Below are 19,804 nucleotides of genomic sequence, written 5' to 3'. Positions count from 1 at the left end.
AGGAGGAGGTGATTTTTAAACAAATTGGTGAAGGAGGAGAAGGCTGTAATTACAGGATGATCATGTGAAAGTTCTCTACCACATCAATGGCGTAAACACCTGTAATAGAAGAAAATAAATTATAGATGCCAGAAACAGTGAGATAAGAAATGGTTTGAATGGAATAAGTTGAAGAAAGTAAATATTTTACACAGTAAAACAAAAAAAACCCTCAAATCTTAATCAAGAAAAGTTTCCCCAAAACCAAAAGATGATGATATAACCACACATGCCTAGTATTTCTTTCTGTGTGTAGGAAAGACTATGTTACTGATGAAGATTGATGGACGTTGCTAGATTAGAGAAGTAAAGCTCTAAGTAATTATAACTACCATCGCCAAAGAAGACAGTGAAGCAGTCAAAGACCTGAAACCTTCAGGACCTCAAAGGCCTTTACCACATTTCCATCTTGAGGCCAGCCACCTCACCACAACCCTCCCACTGAGACCCAAACTGCCCCCCAAACCCACCCTCGTCTTTTTGCTCTCTGTCCAGGATCAGATAATGTGAAAAATGAACCATGGAGCAGTCAGGGAGACCACATGGCCTCCCCAGCAAAACCACACAAGACAAATAGATATAATTAGACAGCGTCTCTGGGTTATTTTTCTTCGCAAATATTTTACAAGACTCCCTTTCTTTCCTCCTCCCGCTGTCCTCCTCTTCTAAGGCCTTTCCTCAAAGTCCATCTGTTTTTCATTGCTGAGTCAAACAAATCTCAGAACGCAGGGTCTATTGTGCTGGGCTTGGTGAGGCCGAGCCGAGCCAGGCTGGGCCGGGTCAGGACGTTTTATTTTCGGTCCTGGGCTCAGGGGAGAGTGTTTGAGGGCCACAGGAGTGGTGTGAGATACCGGGCGGGGGTGGAGAGGATAAGTCAGAGGTCATTTGAGTATAAACCATTGCCACATGCCCTTCGGACTGTGGTCTGACTCCTATTTCCTGTCTTCAAACACGGCTTGGGGAGGTGGGAGGTAGCAATAACACCGAGGGCCACGGAGAACCTTGTTTTCCCAGCTTCCCTGCACACTGCGCACATATGGAGTCAGGCAACCTGTTCTTATAATGGAACCTAATATGCACACAAACACACACACCCTACAGCTATTAGATAAGGTTGATCTGCACACCTGGTCTTGCTGCGTGACTCTACAAACAATATCCCAACAGAGATTAGATGATAGGGGTCCTTGATTTCAAAAGGCGGTTTCTTTTTCTACTGAGCATGTTCGCACTATAGTGTCATGACTAATAGAGAAAGTACTCATATCAAAATAAAATCTGCGCTCCTCAAGAGCAGATCCATTACAAGTTTTTTAAATAAAAGACTTGTTTTTCATGCTTTGGGCACACGTATTTTGCAAGAACCGTGTGTTTCAATTAGCTCACATGTGGTAAGTAATTAGAACATGGTTTTTCCACTCTTGCCCAGCTTCTTGTCTCACTCAGGAGGAGCGAGTGCTTTACAGGAGTCTTAGGGCCTGTATTTCCATCTGTGTCTTCCTGTTTCTGTCAGGGAGACTAAGTGGGTTTGTTTGGAGAAGTGAAGGCAAGGCTAGTAAAATCGACTCTGGCTAGGCCTCTCTCTGATTTAGCTTGGCCACAGATGCAAGCCATTTTAATGCTCAAAGTATGCTACAAATCCCAACACCTACAGCAACCCGGTCGTGATGGATGATGCCGCTTGGCTTGAATCAGCCAGGCAACATCATGAACTTGCCTAATGTGTTTAGCATCATTAGTTTTAAACATGCCAGCTTCATCTATACACAATCGATAGACAGACAGAAAGACAGATATTTTCACAGAAAAGTCAGCAGAATATTCTACTACTGTGCATTAGAAGCTCCATAAAGACAGTTGGTGAATGAGATGCTTCCTTGTGCAGAAGGAATTACTTGACATCAATTAACTATCATCAGGTTGGAAGCTGAAATATTTAGTGAGTTGGTGTCCTTTGTTGGGTGAGAGTTGCATGTTTTAATGGCATGGATGCCATTTAAAGAAAATAAATGCATCCCTATGTCCAAGGTTTGCATCATTGTTTGGATGTGTGAAGTGCGGTTTGAAATCTCAGCCTTTATTGCCCAGCAGCCGAACAGCAATAAAGGCTCGTTAAAAGTGATGTGAGTTGTTTATATGTGTTAAGGAAAAATAACCCCTCAGTGATACCAGAGAGAGCCCAGGGACACTCTCTCTCACACACACACACACACACAGTCAAAGAAACAGCCAAGTCAGGCTAACCACATTGCACTTGCTGGTAAATTGTGGTAAACAAATGTGGTAAACTCCTTGAAAACTAACTTAAATATTTAACAAAGGGAAGATGCACAAAGCCCGGGCGCACTCGACTGTTCCATTTCTCTCTCAGAAAGACACCACCATCACAGCAAAGTACATCTATATGCAAAAGTGCAAAGTGAGCAGTTGTAAACTTTACAAAGACAGTTTGTTCTTCACTGACCCAAGGCCTAGAGCTAAACAAGAGAGAGGTCACTGAGGACTTAGCCTATTAGGTTGGACTCAAATATCTGTCCTATATCTACTTGGTGGAAAAGAGAGAGCCATTGGAGACTATTTTAACCTCTGATCACACTGTTCTCCCTGCTGATTTACGCCATAAAAATGATAAACCTAACCGTTATAATGTAGCGGCATATATCCCATCAAACTGCAAAATGAGTCTGAACCACAAGTGGCTGCAGCTCGTTGCCGCTGTGCTAAAATTGCACCTGTTTTTCTTTGTTTTTCCTTTTTTTTGCCCCTCTCACTCTGGCAGCACAGTAAAAATTGAAATGTCATATAAAATGTGACAGGATGCTAATATGTGGCTCCCAGAGGGCATCTGAAAGCGTTCTTGTTGATTTTGTAACTGCAGAGAGAGACGACATCCCTCCCATTTCCACCCCAGGAAAAAAAACAACAACAAAAAAAAAACCCCCACTGAAAAGTTGAACAACTTGAGGAATGCTAGAGGGTGACACGAATTCAATTTCCAAAGCCTGCGAAAGAACTAGCAATGACACGTTAATAAATAGTGCATATGATTAGCATCTACTGTATATTTAAATTAGGTGTGTCGCTATCTACTGAACAAAAAAGAGAGCAATGATTTTGTGTTCATAAAGATGTTATTTGGGCGTGCATTTTTTTTTAATTAGTGGAAATAAAGAAAATGATTGATGAAAGTGCATGTCACTGGAAGGAGAGCAGGCCTTTATTGGTTCATTTGCATTCACCCATGGCATACTGTTCTCTCTAGTGGCGATGTGTCGAGCACTGTACATGAACCACAAGTCGAAACAGAGCACTATAGAGACAGCTTAAATGAAAAAGCAGGAAAACATAGAGAACACAGAAAAGAAAAGCTTCCAAAATTATATTTTATATAAATATAAACTCCAGTTTTCACTGCTGAATTTCTGTTAGTCAGCACCTTCCCCTTGTTTCTTGTTTTTAAGATTAAATCTAACTGTTTGTGAGCTAAGCATTTTTTGTGGTTTATTTTTCCCATTTTCATGTGTTCATTAGCATTTTAAGAGTAATAAAAATATCAAATGAAGCATGGAACCCATTTTTCTTATGTTGGCCATTTAAATAGTTCAGCTGCTCTAAAGCTATTGTGTTACCGAGGTCTATTCCAAGTAATACCAACTCCACTGGGGACAAGATGAGTCACAGATTTTACCAATTGGGAGTTAAGAAAGGCCCCCTGGGGAATAAAAAAAGAAGAAAAAAAGGACCCAGTGGCCTAGAATACCATCTCTTTTCTGTTAGGAAATGACAACAGGACAAGACAAAGACCCTGTGAATGGCCTCAGATACCACCCTGCAACCTGGCGCCTCGCCAGCGCCACATGAAAGGGGCAGATGTTCGATTTTTTTTTTTTTTTTTAAAGCGGTGGGTACCATTTTAATAAATAATTTATCCCATATAACAGCTAATCCATGGGCAAATGGGTGAGGGGGGATACATTTTTTTCCATCTTGACCTCTCTTTCTCTCTTTTTTTAAACATAATACAGAAATATTTGTGTTACTGTGCTGTTGAGATGCACAACACGTCCTGTAAAGACGAGAAGGGGCATCCTGAATCCTGCTCCTATAGGCCGGAGCAGAAAGACTGTATATGTATTTTCCTGCGTTCACATGATGTGCTGCATTGCTCGTTTGAGAGAACCTGTGTGTGCCGAGGGTTGCTTCAACACAGTCAAAGACAAGCTCCAGTTAAGACTGTCAGCTGAAGGTGGCCCGCGCACGCACAATGCTCTCTAGCGCTAATTAGTCTCTTCACCCAGCCAAGTCCCATTGCGGGGATACGTTTACACATACTGTATATAAAAGAGAGCGTTAGGGGGGAACGAGAGTAGTGAGTTTTTAAAGGAGGCGGCGCTAATATATTTTCAGTTTGACCTCTGCTTCCTGTCCTAAAGAGAAAGGTTTCTGGCGTTATGAGTGTGAGTTTGTGTGCGTGTCTCTAATGTGTCTGGTTGGCAGGAGGTTGTTTGCCACTGATCATCTTTACCCATATCCCCGTGGGGCTTCTCATCACCTCCACCACACCAGCCACTCTATCAAGGCTCAAGGTCAGGTGCGCACACAAAAACATAAATGACTACTACCTCTCAACTTCTGCTCTTGATCACTTGATCACATTCTCCTGGCCTCCCGCTGCATGCCACGCCCTGAACCGCCATCCTACCTCACCTCTGCTCCCCCTGCTCCCGCACTCTCCTTCCCCTGTCCTTCCCAGGAAGCAGCCTGGCGGAGTGTGATGAATGGGACGACATTAGTCTTGTCCTCTGTTGGCCTGGTTTAGCTGCTCCAGCCCATCTCCCCTCGTCCGTCAGTCTGTCAGTCTGTCAGTCTGTCTAAGTGCGTCTGTTTGTCTAAGTCTCTCTGTCCGGGTTGGCTTAAAACACACAGCATCCCACTGTACTGTCAAATGCCTAAAAGATGAGAGTAATATCAGCTTTCATATTTTTAAAATCAGGGAAACATACAAAACTCAAAGACACGCGTGTCACATTTTTAACTACTCTCATTAATGACATCATATTTTAATCTTGCTGGGGTGAAATTGCACCTCAATCTGTAAAACCTGCTAACCTTGGCATGTTTTTAATTATACATTCATGTTCAGACACAGAGGAGATAGAAAAAGCTGTAAAATCTACTGTCTTAAACTTTGTTTTGGAAAGGGGGAAAAAAAACAACAGAACGAGAGTGCATTGCTATGAAGTGAAGGGATCACATCTTCAAAAAAGTAAATAAAATATGCATCCTCTCTGTGCTCATTACAGATTTATGACTCTTGTTAAAAGAAAAGGTGGCGGCTGCCTTCTCACATGTCTGACTTTCAAATTCAGACGACACTGCTGTCAAGTGTTGTGCTCCACATTCTGTCCAATGAGAGACCGAGAGGGCTGAGTGTGTGCCATCTCCAACATCCTATTCGGCGAGAGTCTCGATAAGAGTTACTTTGGGTGGATAAGAACACGCAAGAACTCCTCACCTACAGTGCAAGGAGCTGCTCGTTGTAATCCTTTGATGCATAGTTCATCAATCAAAAAGTTCAGTTGGTTCAGCCACTTGTGTGTATGCGATTCAGAACAATAACAGTTGGGGGAAGTAGTCATTGTTGCATTAGGCATAATGAGCATGGGGATTTTCTTCAGCAATATGTGACAATTTTGCAGTTCCTGTAGCAACTTTAAAGCAAAAGCGCTGAGAAAAACATTTAAATCACTGTACCAGCCACCGCACACCCATGCACACACACTCAGGGAACTGAAACTCACTCGAAAATTAGTTTGTTAGCTGTCTATTATCAGTGACTTAGGGGGTCATAAGGTGTGAAAGTAGTCCTTATGTGTGAGTGAGTCCTAATTAGTACTTTCAAGGAAGCTTGAATCTAAAAGCTTACTTTTTGGCATGCCAAAAAAAACAAAAAAACTACACCAACCTAGAAGAACATTTTATTCCCTTGTGCTCCCTGTTTCAGTGCAAACTGTATCAAAAATAAATAAGCACAAAAGCACTCGAGTGACTCCTATGTCACCTTTTATTGCCCCAGAACCAAAAGCCCCACCAGCAAAACACACCGTCACACCTCAGTCTACACATTTCACCTCAATGTTTAACAAGTCTACAATGCCACAGGGAAGTCAAAGACAAAGACAGGGGCCGCTTTCCATGCTGGAGCTCAGTAGCTTCCCCCATTACCTTAAAAAGCAGGCACAGGCAGAACCCTTGCAGTGGGTTTGGATTTGGAGGGTCAAACGTGCAGTGTGTGTGTGGGTGTTAATCGAGACGCGGACATGGGGGACAGGTACTGTACACAAACCCTGACAGGACGGCACACAGAGGCCGCTGGACAGACGATGAGCTAAAAAAGGGAACTGGGAGACAGCAACAAACACCATCGGGAGTCGGTGCCAGAACCACACACAGATCAACTTACCACCATTGCTCGTATCCATTCAAAGTGCCAGGAAGCCAACATATCCTCGAGGATATGGTTTTTATCACGGCTGTCCTCCCAGGGGCCTGGTTTAGGGTCCTTGTGGATAGATTACAGTGAGATGTTCTCTTTACAACCCACAGAAATTAAAGTCAAAAGGTTTAGAAAATGTGGATGTTTTGCAGCTGTGGTCTTATACATTTCTATCACACTGTGCAGGAAAGAAAACAGCAAAAGCACTGCAATCAAAACAGCTTTAGCCTGGCAATGCAGAAAAGATTCTTTTTTTCAGTGCTCATCTTTATTTAAACTTTGAAACAACAGCATTGTGTAGTAAAATTCAAACTAAATATGCATCTCCCTGAGTCCACTGGACTATTGCATATCTATCAGGATGAGCGCCCGTGTCCGCAATCTCTACAAAGACCGTGGTCACTGCACTGTAGCGCATAAGAATAGTGCCAAAAGCAAAGTAAAAAAAACAAACCAACAAAAAAAAGACCCATGGTGCAAAAAATAACCAATTTTCATTTGAACCGGGCTAGAAAGACTGAGAATGAAGGAGTGATGATAGAAAGCGAAAGACAAAGCAAGAGATATGCATCTGGGGGGAATAGAGATAGTGAGAGATGATCCACCTGATGTATGTGTGTGACAAAGAGGGAAAACAAACAAACAATGCAGTGTGTTTTGCATAGACAGACAATACTCCTCTCTGCCTCTTTCACCCTCCTTTTTGTTTTCATTCCTGCCTCTATTAGCAAAACATGATTAAAATGCAGTTCCTACCAGCGTCTCTGCTGAACAACGGGGGAGAAAAAAAAAAAAGACAGTGAGATGGGAAGAAAAATGAAGCGGAAAAGTCAAAAGCATCTTTTACAGCGTGACGCTTTTCATCCTTCACAGGCGGCAAGAAGAAAAGACAGACATTCAAACTTTATTCTCTTCCCTTCTCTCCTGCTCTGTCTCTTTCACCCATTCTCCTCAGCAGCTGAACCCCCCCGATACCTGCATCTCAAGCTCAATAGCCTCCCCAGAACAACATTTCAGTCACACTTTTTTCCCCTCTTCCAGAGCATTGATATAATTCCCAGTGCGCTCTTTAGTCCAATTACATTATGCCATGCCGTTATCTGAGTGATCGGCACAGTGCCGTGACTGGGACTAAGAGAGGAGTGCGGTGGCTTAGGGAGGTGCTACAGAAGCTATCTGGAGACAAGTCGTGGAAACAGCGCTGCATGTGCCCTATTTAACTTTTCATGGAGCGCTCGCTTAATAGTATTGAGTGGAGAGAAAAAAAACGGAGAAAAGTTGTGGAGAGAAAGACGACAGTCAGCCACATTTGAAAAGAAACAGAGATTCTGGGTGTTAACATCAACAGCTGAAAGTGGCTGTGAGGCCTGCACTGGATATGTGTGCTGATACTAGCCATCCATCAGCAGTTATACGCTTGCAGGAGAAGAAGCGATGAACACATACACACACACACGGGCAGGATTGTGTGCGCGCATACATGTTCTGTATGTTGTATGAGTCATGCCTGCAGGGACAGCAGCAGAGGGTGAAATGGCTGTCTCAGCACTACAGATGAGTAGGATAAGGAGAAACTGTGTGGCGGTAAGAAGAAACGGGGGATTCTATATAACTCATCAATAGCACCTTTAAAATCTACTACTGATGTGTCAGGTTGGATGTACACACATTACATGAGGATATCCTAAATACTAGAACTATATTAAGCCTCTGCCTCAATAGGTTAAAGAAAAAAAAAACTAAATTATAGAATAGCCGGTGGGTTACTGTTTGACCCCCAAATCTGATGCCTTGAAGAACTGGGTCTATTAAAAAAAACGAAGACAAAACATTCACATTTTTTCAGGTCAATGTTCAAACTAAGTAATAACGTCTGCTCTATATTTACTACCAGGAGAAAAACGAGTCGGAATAATCGAGAAACCAAAAAGATGATTTGGTACATGTGGTATGTCTGTGTACGTGTGTGTGTATGTGAGCGAGATATTGATAGATAGGCATAGAGGGAGAAAGAGAGAGGGAGTGCACCGAGCAGTAAGCCCGTGAGCAGGACATGATTGCAGTGTGTATCTTATCTGTGTCAGGTCCTCCTGAGGCTAGTGGAGCCTAGCTGAGCGGAGCACAAGCGCTTCAGTGACCAGTCAACCGTGTGAGGGTAATCTCCTCACTCCTTCAGTCTGTCTCTCTCTCATTCACTCTCTCTTTCCATTTTTCCAGTAAGCCCCCCTCTGGGAGGCAGCTGAGCTGCACACACATCCACGTGAGACATTCACACAAACACATCAACGCACACAAACACGCACACCCGTGCAGAGCCTAAAGGCTACTGGCTCATGCCAGCTCTGGACAGCGAGCCCACAGGTGAGTGGAGACATCACAAGCTACATTATACGCTTAAGCCCCTGCAGCCACATGCTTGTAAATACAGGAATGAGCAGCGTGTTTTTGCTATCTCACACTGCTCAAGCTGTATTTCAAGATGGTGAAAGGGGTCTACAAAGATACTGCAGGATGCAGTTTTAAAAGTGTAAGACAGATTTAAAAGAAAACCATGGATTTGCTTTGTGTAAAAGGCCACAGATAATTGAGGAAGTCATAGACACTTGGGCCCGGATACCTGTCCATATCATTTAAGAGATTCATTTTGGCATTTCATAAAAGAAAATCAAAGACGTGATTTTATAATCAACAGCACAAGCTGAGTTAAAGGTTTTTCGATCATAAATTAGACTACAGGACTCTCAAATCCATGAAAAAAAATTTAGGCCTTTTTATCCCTCAAACACTCATCCTTATATGTAGTATAAATAATAATAACCGTAACTGTTAAATCCAGATAGGCAATTTCAATAAATGTGTCTCTTACGTTTATGTGTTACATGAGTAATGCACTTTGGGATAAAAAGAAAAAAATTCCATATTAAGGTGAGTGCACACACACACACACACACAACGTGAAGGAAGGGAGAAGACAAAAAGAATTAGTTTATGTCTAACATTCTTTCACCCTTCGCGTGCTTGCCTGTTTGGCTTTAACAACTCAGCCGTCCCCATCAATTAGTCTAGATGCTGGACTTTCATTGAGATTAAGTGACTAATATCAGTGCTTGCTCACAAGAAAGACACTTTTCACGTCTGCCCAACAATCTGTTAAGTCATAACACATGTGGTAATCCAAGGCAAAAAGCCTGCAAGGGGTCCTCTATGCAATGAAAAACAGGTGCTCTAGTTTTTGGCCATGTAATACCCCATTTACCCTCTGGAGCAAAGGTTATCCAGCTAATAGCTGCCTTGTGGTGCACTGGGAAGAGCTGTGCACATGGCCCAAGTAAACATCTGGGACGGATTGTACATACTTGCAACATATGCTTCAAGTTCAATTAAAATGAGGCCTTGGCACATTTATTAATCTTTTTTTCCTCTCCCTTTGCTCTCTCTCTCTCTGTTGCTCTCTTTCTCTTCTTCCCACTCTCCCCTATAGGCCTGTGCCATTAAAGAGGCCTCCTTTGACCCGTCCTTCATACTTACTCATACAATCTGAAGCTGCAGCTCATATCCAATGTAAAAGACCTCATATCCAATGTGAAAGACAAATTTGCTAAGCCCTGAAAGTCCATTTGTTCTGCACTTAACCAGGTTGGAGGGAGAGCAAAGGGAAGAGAGTGTGTGTCACAGCAAAAAAAAAAGGGGGGGGGGGGGGGGGGAACAGAAAAAAAAGGCAGGGAAGGGGATGATTGTGGAAAGGGGAAGAAGGAAAGTGGGAGGGGAGAGAGATGTAGGCGAAGAAAAAAGAAAAATGCCCCCTTTCAACTTCCCTACAGCTCAAATGAAATGCTAACAGTTGAGGGGAGCAATAGATCAAAATGTATGAAGCCAGAGTTGGTAAATTGTAGCCTTTGTGGCAGCTGTGCTATCCAGCATCCCAGCCCTGTGTGAACACAGAGCAAGGCCTTCTTATTTGGAATAATCAGTTCGCCACCAAATCTGACGGAGGCCGCACAAACTGCTTCCGCACCTCATTTCAATATGAAAGTCCAAAATGTATTTTATATAATCTGCAGCTTTTCAAATGCTTGTATTTTTTATTCCCCCACCCCACAGAGAGGAGGTTAGAAATGCAATAAGGAGGACAGACACAGGGAAGGAGTGGGGGGAAAAAAAGGTTCAAGGTTGCCTGGTGCATATCTTCAGTCAGTGCCCCCCTGTACATTTCAGCCTTGGAACTTCACAGCCAAGAAACTTTCCTTCTGCCTCTGCACTGTGGGAGAGGATGTAATGCTCACATATTGCTGTGTGTTCATCCCTCAACTGGCTGCCTGGCTGATTGATTGCTGACTTTCTAGTGGGATGACTATTTGACCAATGACACGATAAATGTTGCTTCTTTTTTAAAGTTTTTTTTCTTTAACCATTCCTTTTTGTTGTCTGTTGTAAAGTTGGCGTTAGATAAGTAAATGTAGCCTACGAGTCCAACATCAGCTTTCTTGGAAATGTTTTTTTTTTTTTAAAAGATTACCAAACCAGACCATCCATATTATCACATCACAATCTGGTGTGAGGCAGAAAAGTATCAAGCATCAAGTCAAATCATTTTCATTTTCACGCTATATAACCAAGTGCAAACTAAGCTAAAATGCCACTCTTGTTTCACGCTGCTTGAAACCTCAACACACTAGAGTCTGAAGGAGAAAATTACTTTCATTTCAAACCTGACACACAAGAAAAGCAGACAACACAGTGGGTAGATTAAGCGCTGTGCTATTTCAATTACCATTCCCAGGTGGAGCACTGACAAGGTTCTGTATCCCATCCAGTGGCATTTGTTTCAGTAGCTGTTCCTACAGTGCAAACGAGCGGAGGCAGTAAAGCAGCCACCTGTTGTTACCTGATAGTGTCTGGACAAGCCCAGATGCTGTTTTACTGCGACATAAAGGAGCAGTGAATGGACCTAAATAGCTAACTAAGCACTTTATATGGGTGTATGTTCACAGGAAGAAAGACTGAAGCAGTGTCTGTAAAGTTAGCACACTGTTGTACGAAGGGAAATTTAGGGATAATGCACCAAAGCGCGTCAAAAAGATCAAAAACAAAGCGAAACCTCGAGCAGAAAAGGTGAGGAATGTGTTATGTACACACCTAAAGAGAAAACTTTTGAAAAGGTTAAAAAGGTTGTACAATCTGTGAACATGTGTTTGTGCCTCAGGCAGTGAGAATATCTGAACAGGGGGAAGAGATGGGAGGGGAAGATGGAGTCATTTTGTTAGTCTGTTTGTGTTTCCGGTCTGTGAAGCAGTGTCAACCCCTCCTGAGGCAGTGTGTGTGCGAGTGTGTGTGTGTGTGTGTGTGTGTGTGTGTGAATGCATCTCTGACACGAGACATAATTACCTTGTCATCTTTGTCAAAATCCTCATCCTCATCCTCCAGCAGGTCCTCCACCGCTTCCTGACAGTTGCAACAGAGCAAAGAGAAAAACGAGAAGGAGAAATAAAATGTTTATGCAACAGCTATAGTGCAGATAAACATTAGATAACAGAGGGTTAACATCATCAGAGCATCCAAAGAGGCATATTAAAGCTGATTGGTTCTGCTTATGTCTGGCAAGAGTTTGTTAATGAGTATGGAAGACATGCAGAAAGCACAACTATTGGATTTGTGAGTGCTAATATGTCATAAGCTTCAGAATGGTTCTCAATTAGAATTTAATTTTAGAAACATTCTGTTGTTCAAATATGTTGACACTTCTGGAAATGCAAGCAAATGCTCTGGCTTTGAATTTCCACGGGCTGAGGATTAAAGTCTATTCAAGCAGTCAAACGGCATTGCACAAAAGCATGTAAGACTTATACTGTTCAAAGGGAGAAGACAGCAGAACTCCTCTTCTTCTGACCTCCTTAACCTCTGCAAGAGTGTCTCACCTCCACCACTGGTTTATATACATTCAGCTCTCTATGCTTTTTTTTCTCTTCCTCACCGAGTGTGACGCTTCGTAAGAGAAGAAAGAAGAAAAGCCTGAAGCACAGAGACCAAGTCACAAAGAACAGCAACTATTTGCTTCAGTGATCCACAACTGAGAATACTGGAGCCAACCTGACTCTGAAGCCCCGAGAAACCACAAGACATACTGTAGAACACAAAGAAAAATGGCATGATTTACGACGCTTGCTCACACTCGGTCTAAATTCACAACAGCAAACATAAAGGGTACTGGACAAAATAAGTAGCGCACATTTTAAACAATTATTTAAGACACACTGGAATCACATAGAGACCTCTATGTGTGAAAGCAAGGCAATAATCACACGTATATCCATAGAAGTTCATCCCTGAACACCTTGGTTCACACTTGGCTGTGTCTTGATACCACCAAAGTGAAAGCCATTACAGCTGCATCTTATCCACCCTCCATCAATGACACATCACAGCTAATCATATGACAAATCATATAGTTGCCCACGATTTACATAAACAAACAGCCGTATCATAAGCCCTACAGCTGTTCAACCTCGGATTTGATCTGCTCTCATTGTTTGATAGCGTTACCAGCCCCTACCCCCTCGAAAACCTTCACCCATCCCCGACATTACCGCGCACCCCCCCCCCCCCCCCCACCACCACCCCCCCACCCCCCCAGCAAATCCAGAACAGTGCAAACTAGTTTGGAGAAATCCAAAAATCATTACTTAACAAGACAATAGCTTTTGTCCTTTTTGTTTTTCATTGGAATACGGGGGGAAACTATGTGGCGGCTGACATAAGCTTCTTATGTAAATGCAGCTTCCCACACAAACAAAGACGAGTTCAGTCAGAACAGCGGAGTCGAGAGGGTACTGCGTGTGCGTGCGCGCGCGCGCGTCCCTGTTCTATCAATATAAGTGAATCGCTAGGGCAAAGTGCTGTGCATGTATGTGTGAAACTCCTCATTTTAACTGTCTGACTGTGTAACAACTGGCCATTCCCAGCTCAATGAAACTCTCCCATGTCTAGACAAATAAGCTCGACTGTTCACATTTGACGGTCTCTTTATTGACACTGAGCACATCCAGCGCTACACTATACAAATACCGAAGAGGGAATTCTCGTGCTCAGTCAAGGGAAAAGATGTAGATGAGATACTGTAAAAATGAAAGCCTTCTGGCATCTCTAAACAAATGAACTATAACTGTTTATAAAGACATCATGGTTCCCTCCAAATCCTTTCATCCATGCCAAAATAGAAATATAATGGAATCTTCCACACAGAGGCATTAGCAGGGCATGCCTGGCACATGCTCCAAACTTTAAACAAAGAAATGAGCATGAGCTAGGTGGAGAAGCATGACCTAGAGAGACAGAGAGAATGATAGAGTCGTTTGTCTCCCTCTGCTCTCCGCTCTGCTCTCTCCCTTCTATTGCCGCTGGTTACAGAGAGAAGTCATGTTTCCTACAATGAGACACAGTGTAAAATTAATAAATAAAAAGACACGGAACATGTCATCTGCCCTGAAGATTGCCACGGCTAAATGCGTGCACTGAAGCTACTGTCTCAGTACGGGAGGATATAAATTACCTCAGTGCAGCCAATGAATTCCAAACATCCCTCTTTCGTTCTCTGCATCGCTCTACCTCTCCCTCTATTTGTCTCATTCTTTCCTCTTTCTAAGACCTGTTTGGTGTATGATATCATTTGTCTGCTTATCCCCCCCATTATCATGTTGTTTGAATTACTATCATTACAGCACGGCAGCATCAAAGCCTTGCTGTCGACAGGATCGCGCAGGGCTCACATTGCCTGCAGAGCTGCTCCAGTCAATTCAGTATCTACAGAGGTGGGGATTAACATATTCAGACCCATTCAAATGATACAGGGATGATGCAGGCTACTCTTACAGATTACATTGTGCCCCATAAATACATACATAGATGCGATAATATGAAATACACGCAAAGAATGCAAGCGAGCACAATGACATTGAGAGTTCGAATGGCTTTGGATGTGTGAATGCATCTGTTTGGTCTTTGCCTAAACGCGGAGAGCTAATTTGCAAGAATTAATTTGCTGCTGCATTCCCTTTCCAACACATGCTCTGCATGCTCGACGCGCTTTATCTGAATTATTTTTTGCCTGTTTTACTGTATTTTGCATCAAGGCAAAAATACCAGCTGCAAATTAAAACAGCTGTGAGTTAAAACCAACAGTGCATCGTCTACTTAATCCGAAAACAAGTACACTACTGCTGTTTATGTGGAGGTTTAAATTATGGGGATATGTCATCTTTGAGGCCAAACCATATCACAAAAGTGGTGTATTATGTCCTTATTTTGGTGGCTAGAAAACTGTGTTGCCATCACTTTAACATAACTGGTAATTGATACATGATTGCTAAAAATATGGAACTTTAGCATCACAAGACCAAACTTTCGATTCTTGGTGCATATATGGTTGCCTGCGAAATGCACAGTTTAGGTGCCTGCACTTAAAAAACAAAACAAGAAAGAGTTATTAGGAGCATTAAGATCTGATCTTTCTTGCTGGATGGGACTATTTCTATTAGCTGTGCAGGTAAATATCTAAAAGTTTTTCAAGAACAGTTATGAGAAGCTTCTTGCACAACATCAGCGGTGCAACAGCACCCCTAGTGTGTTTTCAAGGACAGAGAGCATATTCTCAGGGTCAGACGGATTATTACTGTGATCTTCTGCTTGCTGGATACACAGCTCTGTGGCATTATGCTGAATTTGATAGTAAATATGATCATAAGTTAAATCATAGGAGAAGATAAGACAATCATGAGTATGTTCACATAAAAGAAAAGGGCCAAATCAAGGATTTACCTAAGGTCACTGGAAAGACAGAAACATGGTAAATGTATACAAGACTAATCAGCTAAATATTTATATCGACTGAGGCACTGCGCACAAAGTATTTCAAATATTACTTCACAAGTCAATGATCCACCATCCTCCTGGTTTTGCAGGAATGAAAAAAATGGACAGAACCTGTCTGAATCAATGAAACAAGCGCACACAAACACTCCACAGGGGAAAAGTAAAATTCTACTACTAAACTAGCAGCTACATCATTTTCACCTTTCCCCTGAAAACTGCCTCTCAACTCGGCCTTCTCTCTGCTGGCCGTACGGAGTTCCACTATTTCCTCTCCTCACCTTCCCAATGACAGCCGCGTGGGGAATTGACGGCGAGGCAGACATCGCCAGCGAACATGAAGATATACTTTTTCCGTCTTTTTTTCTCCCATTCCTCTATCCCTCCCTCCTTCCTCCTGCTGCTTTTCCTCTTTGATACGTGAGGGGGTTTTAACCTCTCCAGCTGCTGAGGTTTGGCTGAGTGGCTGGCTGGGGGATCTCAAGGCCCTGCTTGGTATGCACTGTCCATGAGTGCATGTGTATGTGTGCACATATTGCCTACACCACAGTTTCTGCAGACTGGGGGAAGAGCTTCGCGGCTGATAAGGCTGAGCCTGGCTGACCCACGCGGGCCCTTCACAAGCTGTCAGAGCCGTGGCCCTCAGAGGGGGGCCCTTCCATCTGCACTGCCCAAGCCAGGGCTCACCCAGCAGGGGGCTAGATAGGGGTGAGGCTGGGGTGCTACCGGAGCTGGTGGTGGGGGTGAGAAGGGCAGCTCCATATTCATGAAAGCAACACCAAATTTCGCGAACGCTGGAAGATATTGAGTTTTTGGGCTTGTTTTGTGACATTTCGAACTCACCAGCTACTTCTTCCTTTCCTATTTAGCCACTGACAAATCACCAAGTGTTCAGCCAGAGATTAAGCAGCTCCACCAGCATTATTTGTCTTTCTCAGATCTAAAAAGTCTAGCTTTTCTCATTGTTCTTCATATTCAATTGTGCTAACGAGTTCTAGAGCAAGTAACATACTACATGTCTTGTATGGCAGAAACACATACATCTGTAGAGTTAAGCTCAAGGTTTAAACCAAAAACACTAACAAAGAGCTATGGGTGGGTATGCTATAAAGACAAAATAACAACAACAACACCAACAGGCACTGAGACAGACACCCTGAACTGCTGGTGTTGTTAGCAAAGAGCACAGACAGTTACAAAGGTTCAGTGTGATGAAGGGAGTTAGACAAATGGAGTGGGATGGGAGAGGGGGGTGGCAATATGATGAAAAGGATGGGAGGATTTTGCAGTGGCATCCCTGTTGCTCCCGATGCTCCCGTCCCGCTTCAAACTATGCCCGCTGCCTGTCTTTCTGCCTGCCAGCCTGCCATCCTATCTGCCAGTTTAGCAGAGACAGAGAGGCAGCGAGAGCAGCAGAGATGAGCACGGCGATGCCGGGGCGGCACGGGGGAAATCAGCGGGGCACAGGCGCTCCCAGTTAAAAGTGACATGACCTTTTGATTTTGTCACCTGTCACCAACTGCCATGTCTGACTCCACACTGAGGAGTGCCTGCCATCCACCGCTGCTTTCCTCTGCCTCCATCTCTCTGAATGCCTCCCTGTCTTTTTCTGTCTCCTGCTCCCACTCCATCTCCTTTTCTCATTCCCCTTGTCTTTCCAGAGTTACAGTTTTATGAGCAAAAAATGGTGTGACTTCCTGGAGGAGTTGAGGTATAATAGGCAGCGCATTCTCTTTTCCTTCCAGCCTTTCCTAATATTTACTTCTACTCCACCTGCGTTGCGCGTGGCTCTTAATGAGGGCAGATGTCAAGGCACAGTGTTGCGAGCAAAGTTGTTTTGAGATGCAAAATCAAGGAGAAAATAGAACAAATAAAGACTCGCTCTAAAAAGGATACAGTGTTCAAATAACGTGACAATTCTGACTGGAAATAAACCAGATTTTATTTACACTAACGAACAATACGCTGCTGTCACACACAGCAGAGAAAAGTAAATATTAAACTAGTATTAGTAGATCCTTGTGACCTCAATAACTAAGCTCTGTGAGAATGATTCAAATCACCATGTGGTGAGAGCGGACTTATCATAGTCAGCTATCGTGCCACAGGAGGCGTGTATGTAAGTGTGAAGTATCTTCAGGCCATTAAGGTCTTCTCTTCCGTAATGGTTTGGTGGATCCATTGGGTGAATCAATGTAATGGTCTGAAGCATGGGATAAAGAGGATGGTGCTCCAGTGTGACGAGGCCTAATTGCCCGTCATCCTGTGGTAGAAAGAGACATCACCGTGTTCCATATGTATCCTCTCCGACAGCCAGCACTGAAATTAACACCTTCAAAACATCTGGTAATGGCTTTTCTGGGCCAAGAGAACGGCAAGGAAAGATTTCTTTTGGGATGTGTTGCTGCTTGTTAATCTCGGTGCCCATCATCTATTCATGCAAGCAGGCACACGCAAGAATACGACTCGCTGCTATGACATGCGTGCACATGTATCTAGCAGCCATCTCTCGGTCCTCTGCTTGACCAAAGCCCAGTGTGAGGACAGATGTAACCTCCAAATTGTCCCAGGTATCCAAACAAGCGTGAGATGGAGAGGTCATCTCATTGCGATGCAAACGGAGAAGCAGAAAAATAGCATGAGTCTTTCTTAATAATACATTTGAATGCACAAATAAAAGGAGCATCATCCTCATATATTCAGCAAATATTCAAAAACATAAAAGGGTCCTCTTGTTTGCTCAGAGAGCAAGGGAGCACGTTACACCATGACATACAGGTCAGCCAACGGTGCTGGAGAGTCAGCATTCACGGGTCAGAGTGCTACATGATAAGAAAGGAGGTCGGGGACCTTACTGGTGCTGTGCCTCCTTTAATCGCTGTTCTTAAGGACGCTCTGACTGCTTAGCAGGTACCGGTCAAGGTTGGGGCTAGGCTAAGAAGCAGCTGATCCGGGATCTGTTTGCAAAGCAGCATGTAACCGCACAACAGTCAGTGACCCTGAGTGGTGAAATACAACATGTAAAGAACACTGTGTTTGTTTATTCGCTATAGACAGGGATACGGGTTGTGGTTGTGGTGTAAAAGCGTCGAAGGGTAAGCACGCTGAACCCGTCAGATGAAGCAAGGCCAGTTCATTAGGAAGTCTGTACTCAAGTGTGGGCTTTTTTTTTTCCTGTTTTCTCTCATTCTCTCTCACCGTCTCTGTTTCTCTCTCTCAACCTTCAGAGTGAGTTCAGCAGAGATTCCTTTGGCATTACCCTCACCCCAGACTGCTGGAAAACCGCAGCGCTCCGGATGCTGACCCTTGCTCAGCTCAGCACAATGCTTTAATTTGGTGTGTTGTTTAAAGTAATTAGAAAGCCTTTCCCCCTGTTTTCTTTTCTATTCTTTTCAGTGTCTCTGCCAAGTGCAAGAGGGAAACAGTGAGTCGTCCATGACTTCAGCTTGATAAAGATTCGGAAGAGGAATCCACGAGACCCCCCTCACCCTCCTCCTCACCCCCACCCCCTGCACCGGGGGAAAACTGTCTGAAAACAAACAGGGACAGGACTCGAGGGATACTTGTGTCTAAATGTGCGTATTCGAGTGTATGTGTGTGTTTGTCTATGTGTACAGCATTTCAGCAAAATAACAAATGCTTCTATCGTACCTTACTTTTGCTTTTAGTCTTATTTGAGACGAGATATTAATATCAGGAGTGGACGAGGCACAGAGCTGATAATGAAGCAAGGAGAGACGGTCCTGCGCGTGCACTAACCCGAAGGCAGTGAGACAGCAACAGAGACACAAGCGGGGCAGTGATTGCCAGAGAATTTTCTTTGTGTCACCTGTGCACAGCTGCCACAGCAGCAAGAAAGAGGCATTAATAGAGCCAATCTTTGACAATTTCAACTTTCATCAGATGCATCACTGCAAAGACTCACTCGCACAGCAGATTCAAACACACACAGACGACTTTTATCTGTATCTGCACACACAGATTAACGTTCTACACTCGTGTTCGTACCATGCAAACACACACCTGGAATGAATTGTGTAAATGTATATGAGTGTACACTGCAGTCCTTCATATTTATTTGTTATAACCTAGGAATAAAGGGAATATACTAATTGAAATCAGACATACACACACAATATTTAGTATTCATGCATTACGGATGCACCTGCATACAAACCTAGAGCACATTTACCTTAGTGCTATCCCACGATCTTTTAGTGCGCCTCTAACTATCTCACCACCAGCCTCCTCAAAAACTCCTTAAGCCAGCGCCATCATCGACACTCCTACCCACACATATCAAGACTGTCAAACTGTAAGAGTTACACTACACACTCAGTTAAAGCTATTGCCAAATGCTGCTCATATTAGACAGTAAAGACATTTAACTGAAGAAGGTCAGATACC

General features: G+C 43.4%; 1 protein-coding gene across 5 annotated transcripts in view; it reads right to left on the bottom strand.

Moving 5' to 3' along the window:
• The window catches only part of mctp1a (multiple C2 domains, transmembrane 1a), a 128,668-nt gene that overhangs the window by 12,518 nt on the left and 96,346 nt on the right, over positions 1 to 19,804 (bottom strand). For 3 of the 5 annotated variants that reach the window (XM_006784080.3, XM_006784081.3, XM_035905045.2), the window contains 2 exons: positions 11,921 to 11,977; positions 6,503 to 6,601 (listed from right to left, as the gene is read on the bottom strand). In XM_006784080.3, the coding sequence (XP_006784143.2) occupies positions 6,503 to 6,601; positions 11,921 to 11,977 (156 nt within the window). The remainder of the gene's footprint in view (positions 1 to 6,502; positions 6,602 to 11,920; positions 11,978 to 19,804) is intronic. The other 2 variants (XM_006784082.3, XM_035905044.2) reach the window with 1 other exon arrangement.

The sequence above is a fragment of the Neolamprologus brichardi genome, chromosome 12, assembly GCF_056152115.1.
Source record: "Neolamprologus brichardi isolate AB-2024 chromosome 12, ASM5615211v1, whole genome shotgun sequence".
NCBI classification, from domain to species: domain Eukaryota; kingdom Metazoa; phylum Chordata; class Actinopteri; order Cichliformes; family Cichlidae; genus Neolamprologus; species Neolamprologus brichardi.
The sequence above is the reverse complement of the archived record's forward strand: the minus strand, read 5'-3'. Positions and strand labels throughout refer to the sequence as shown.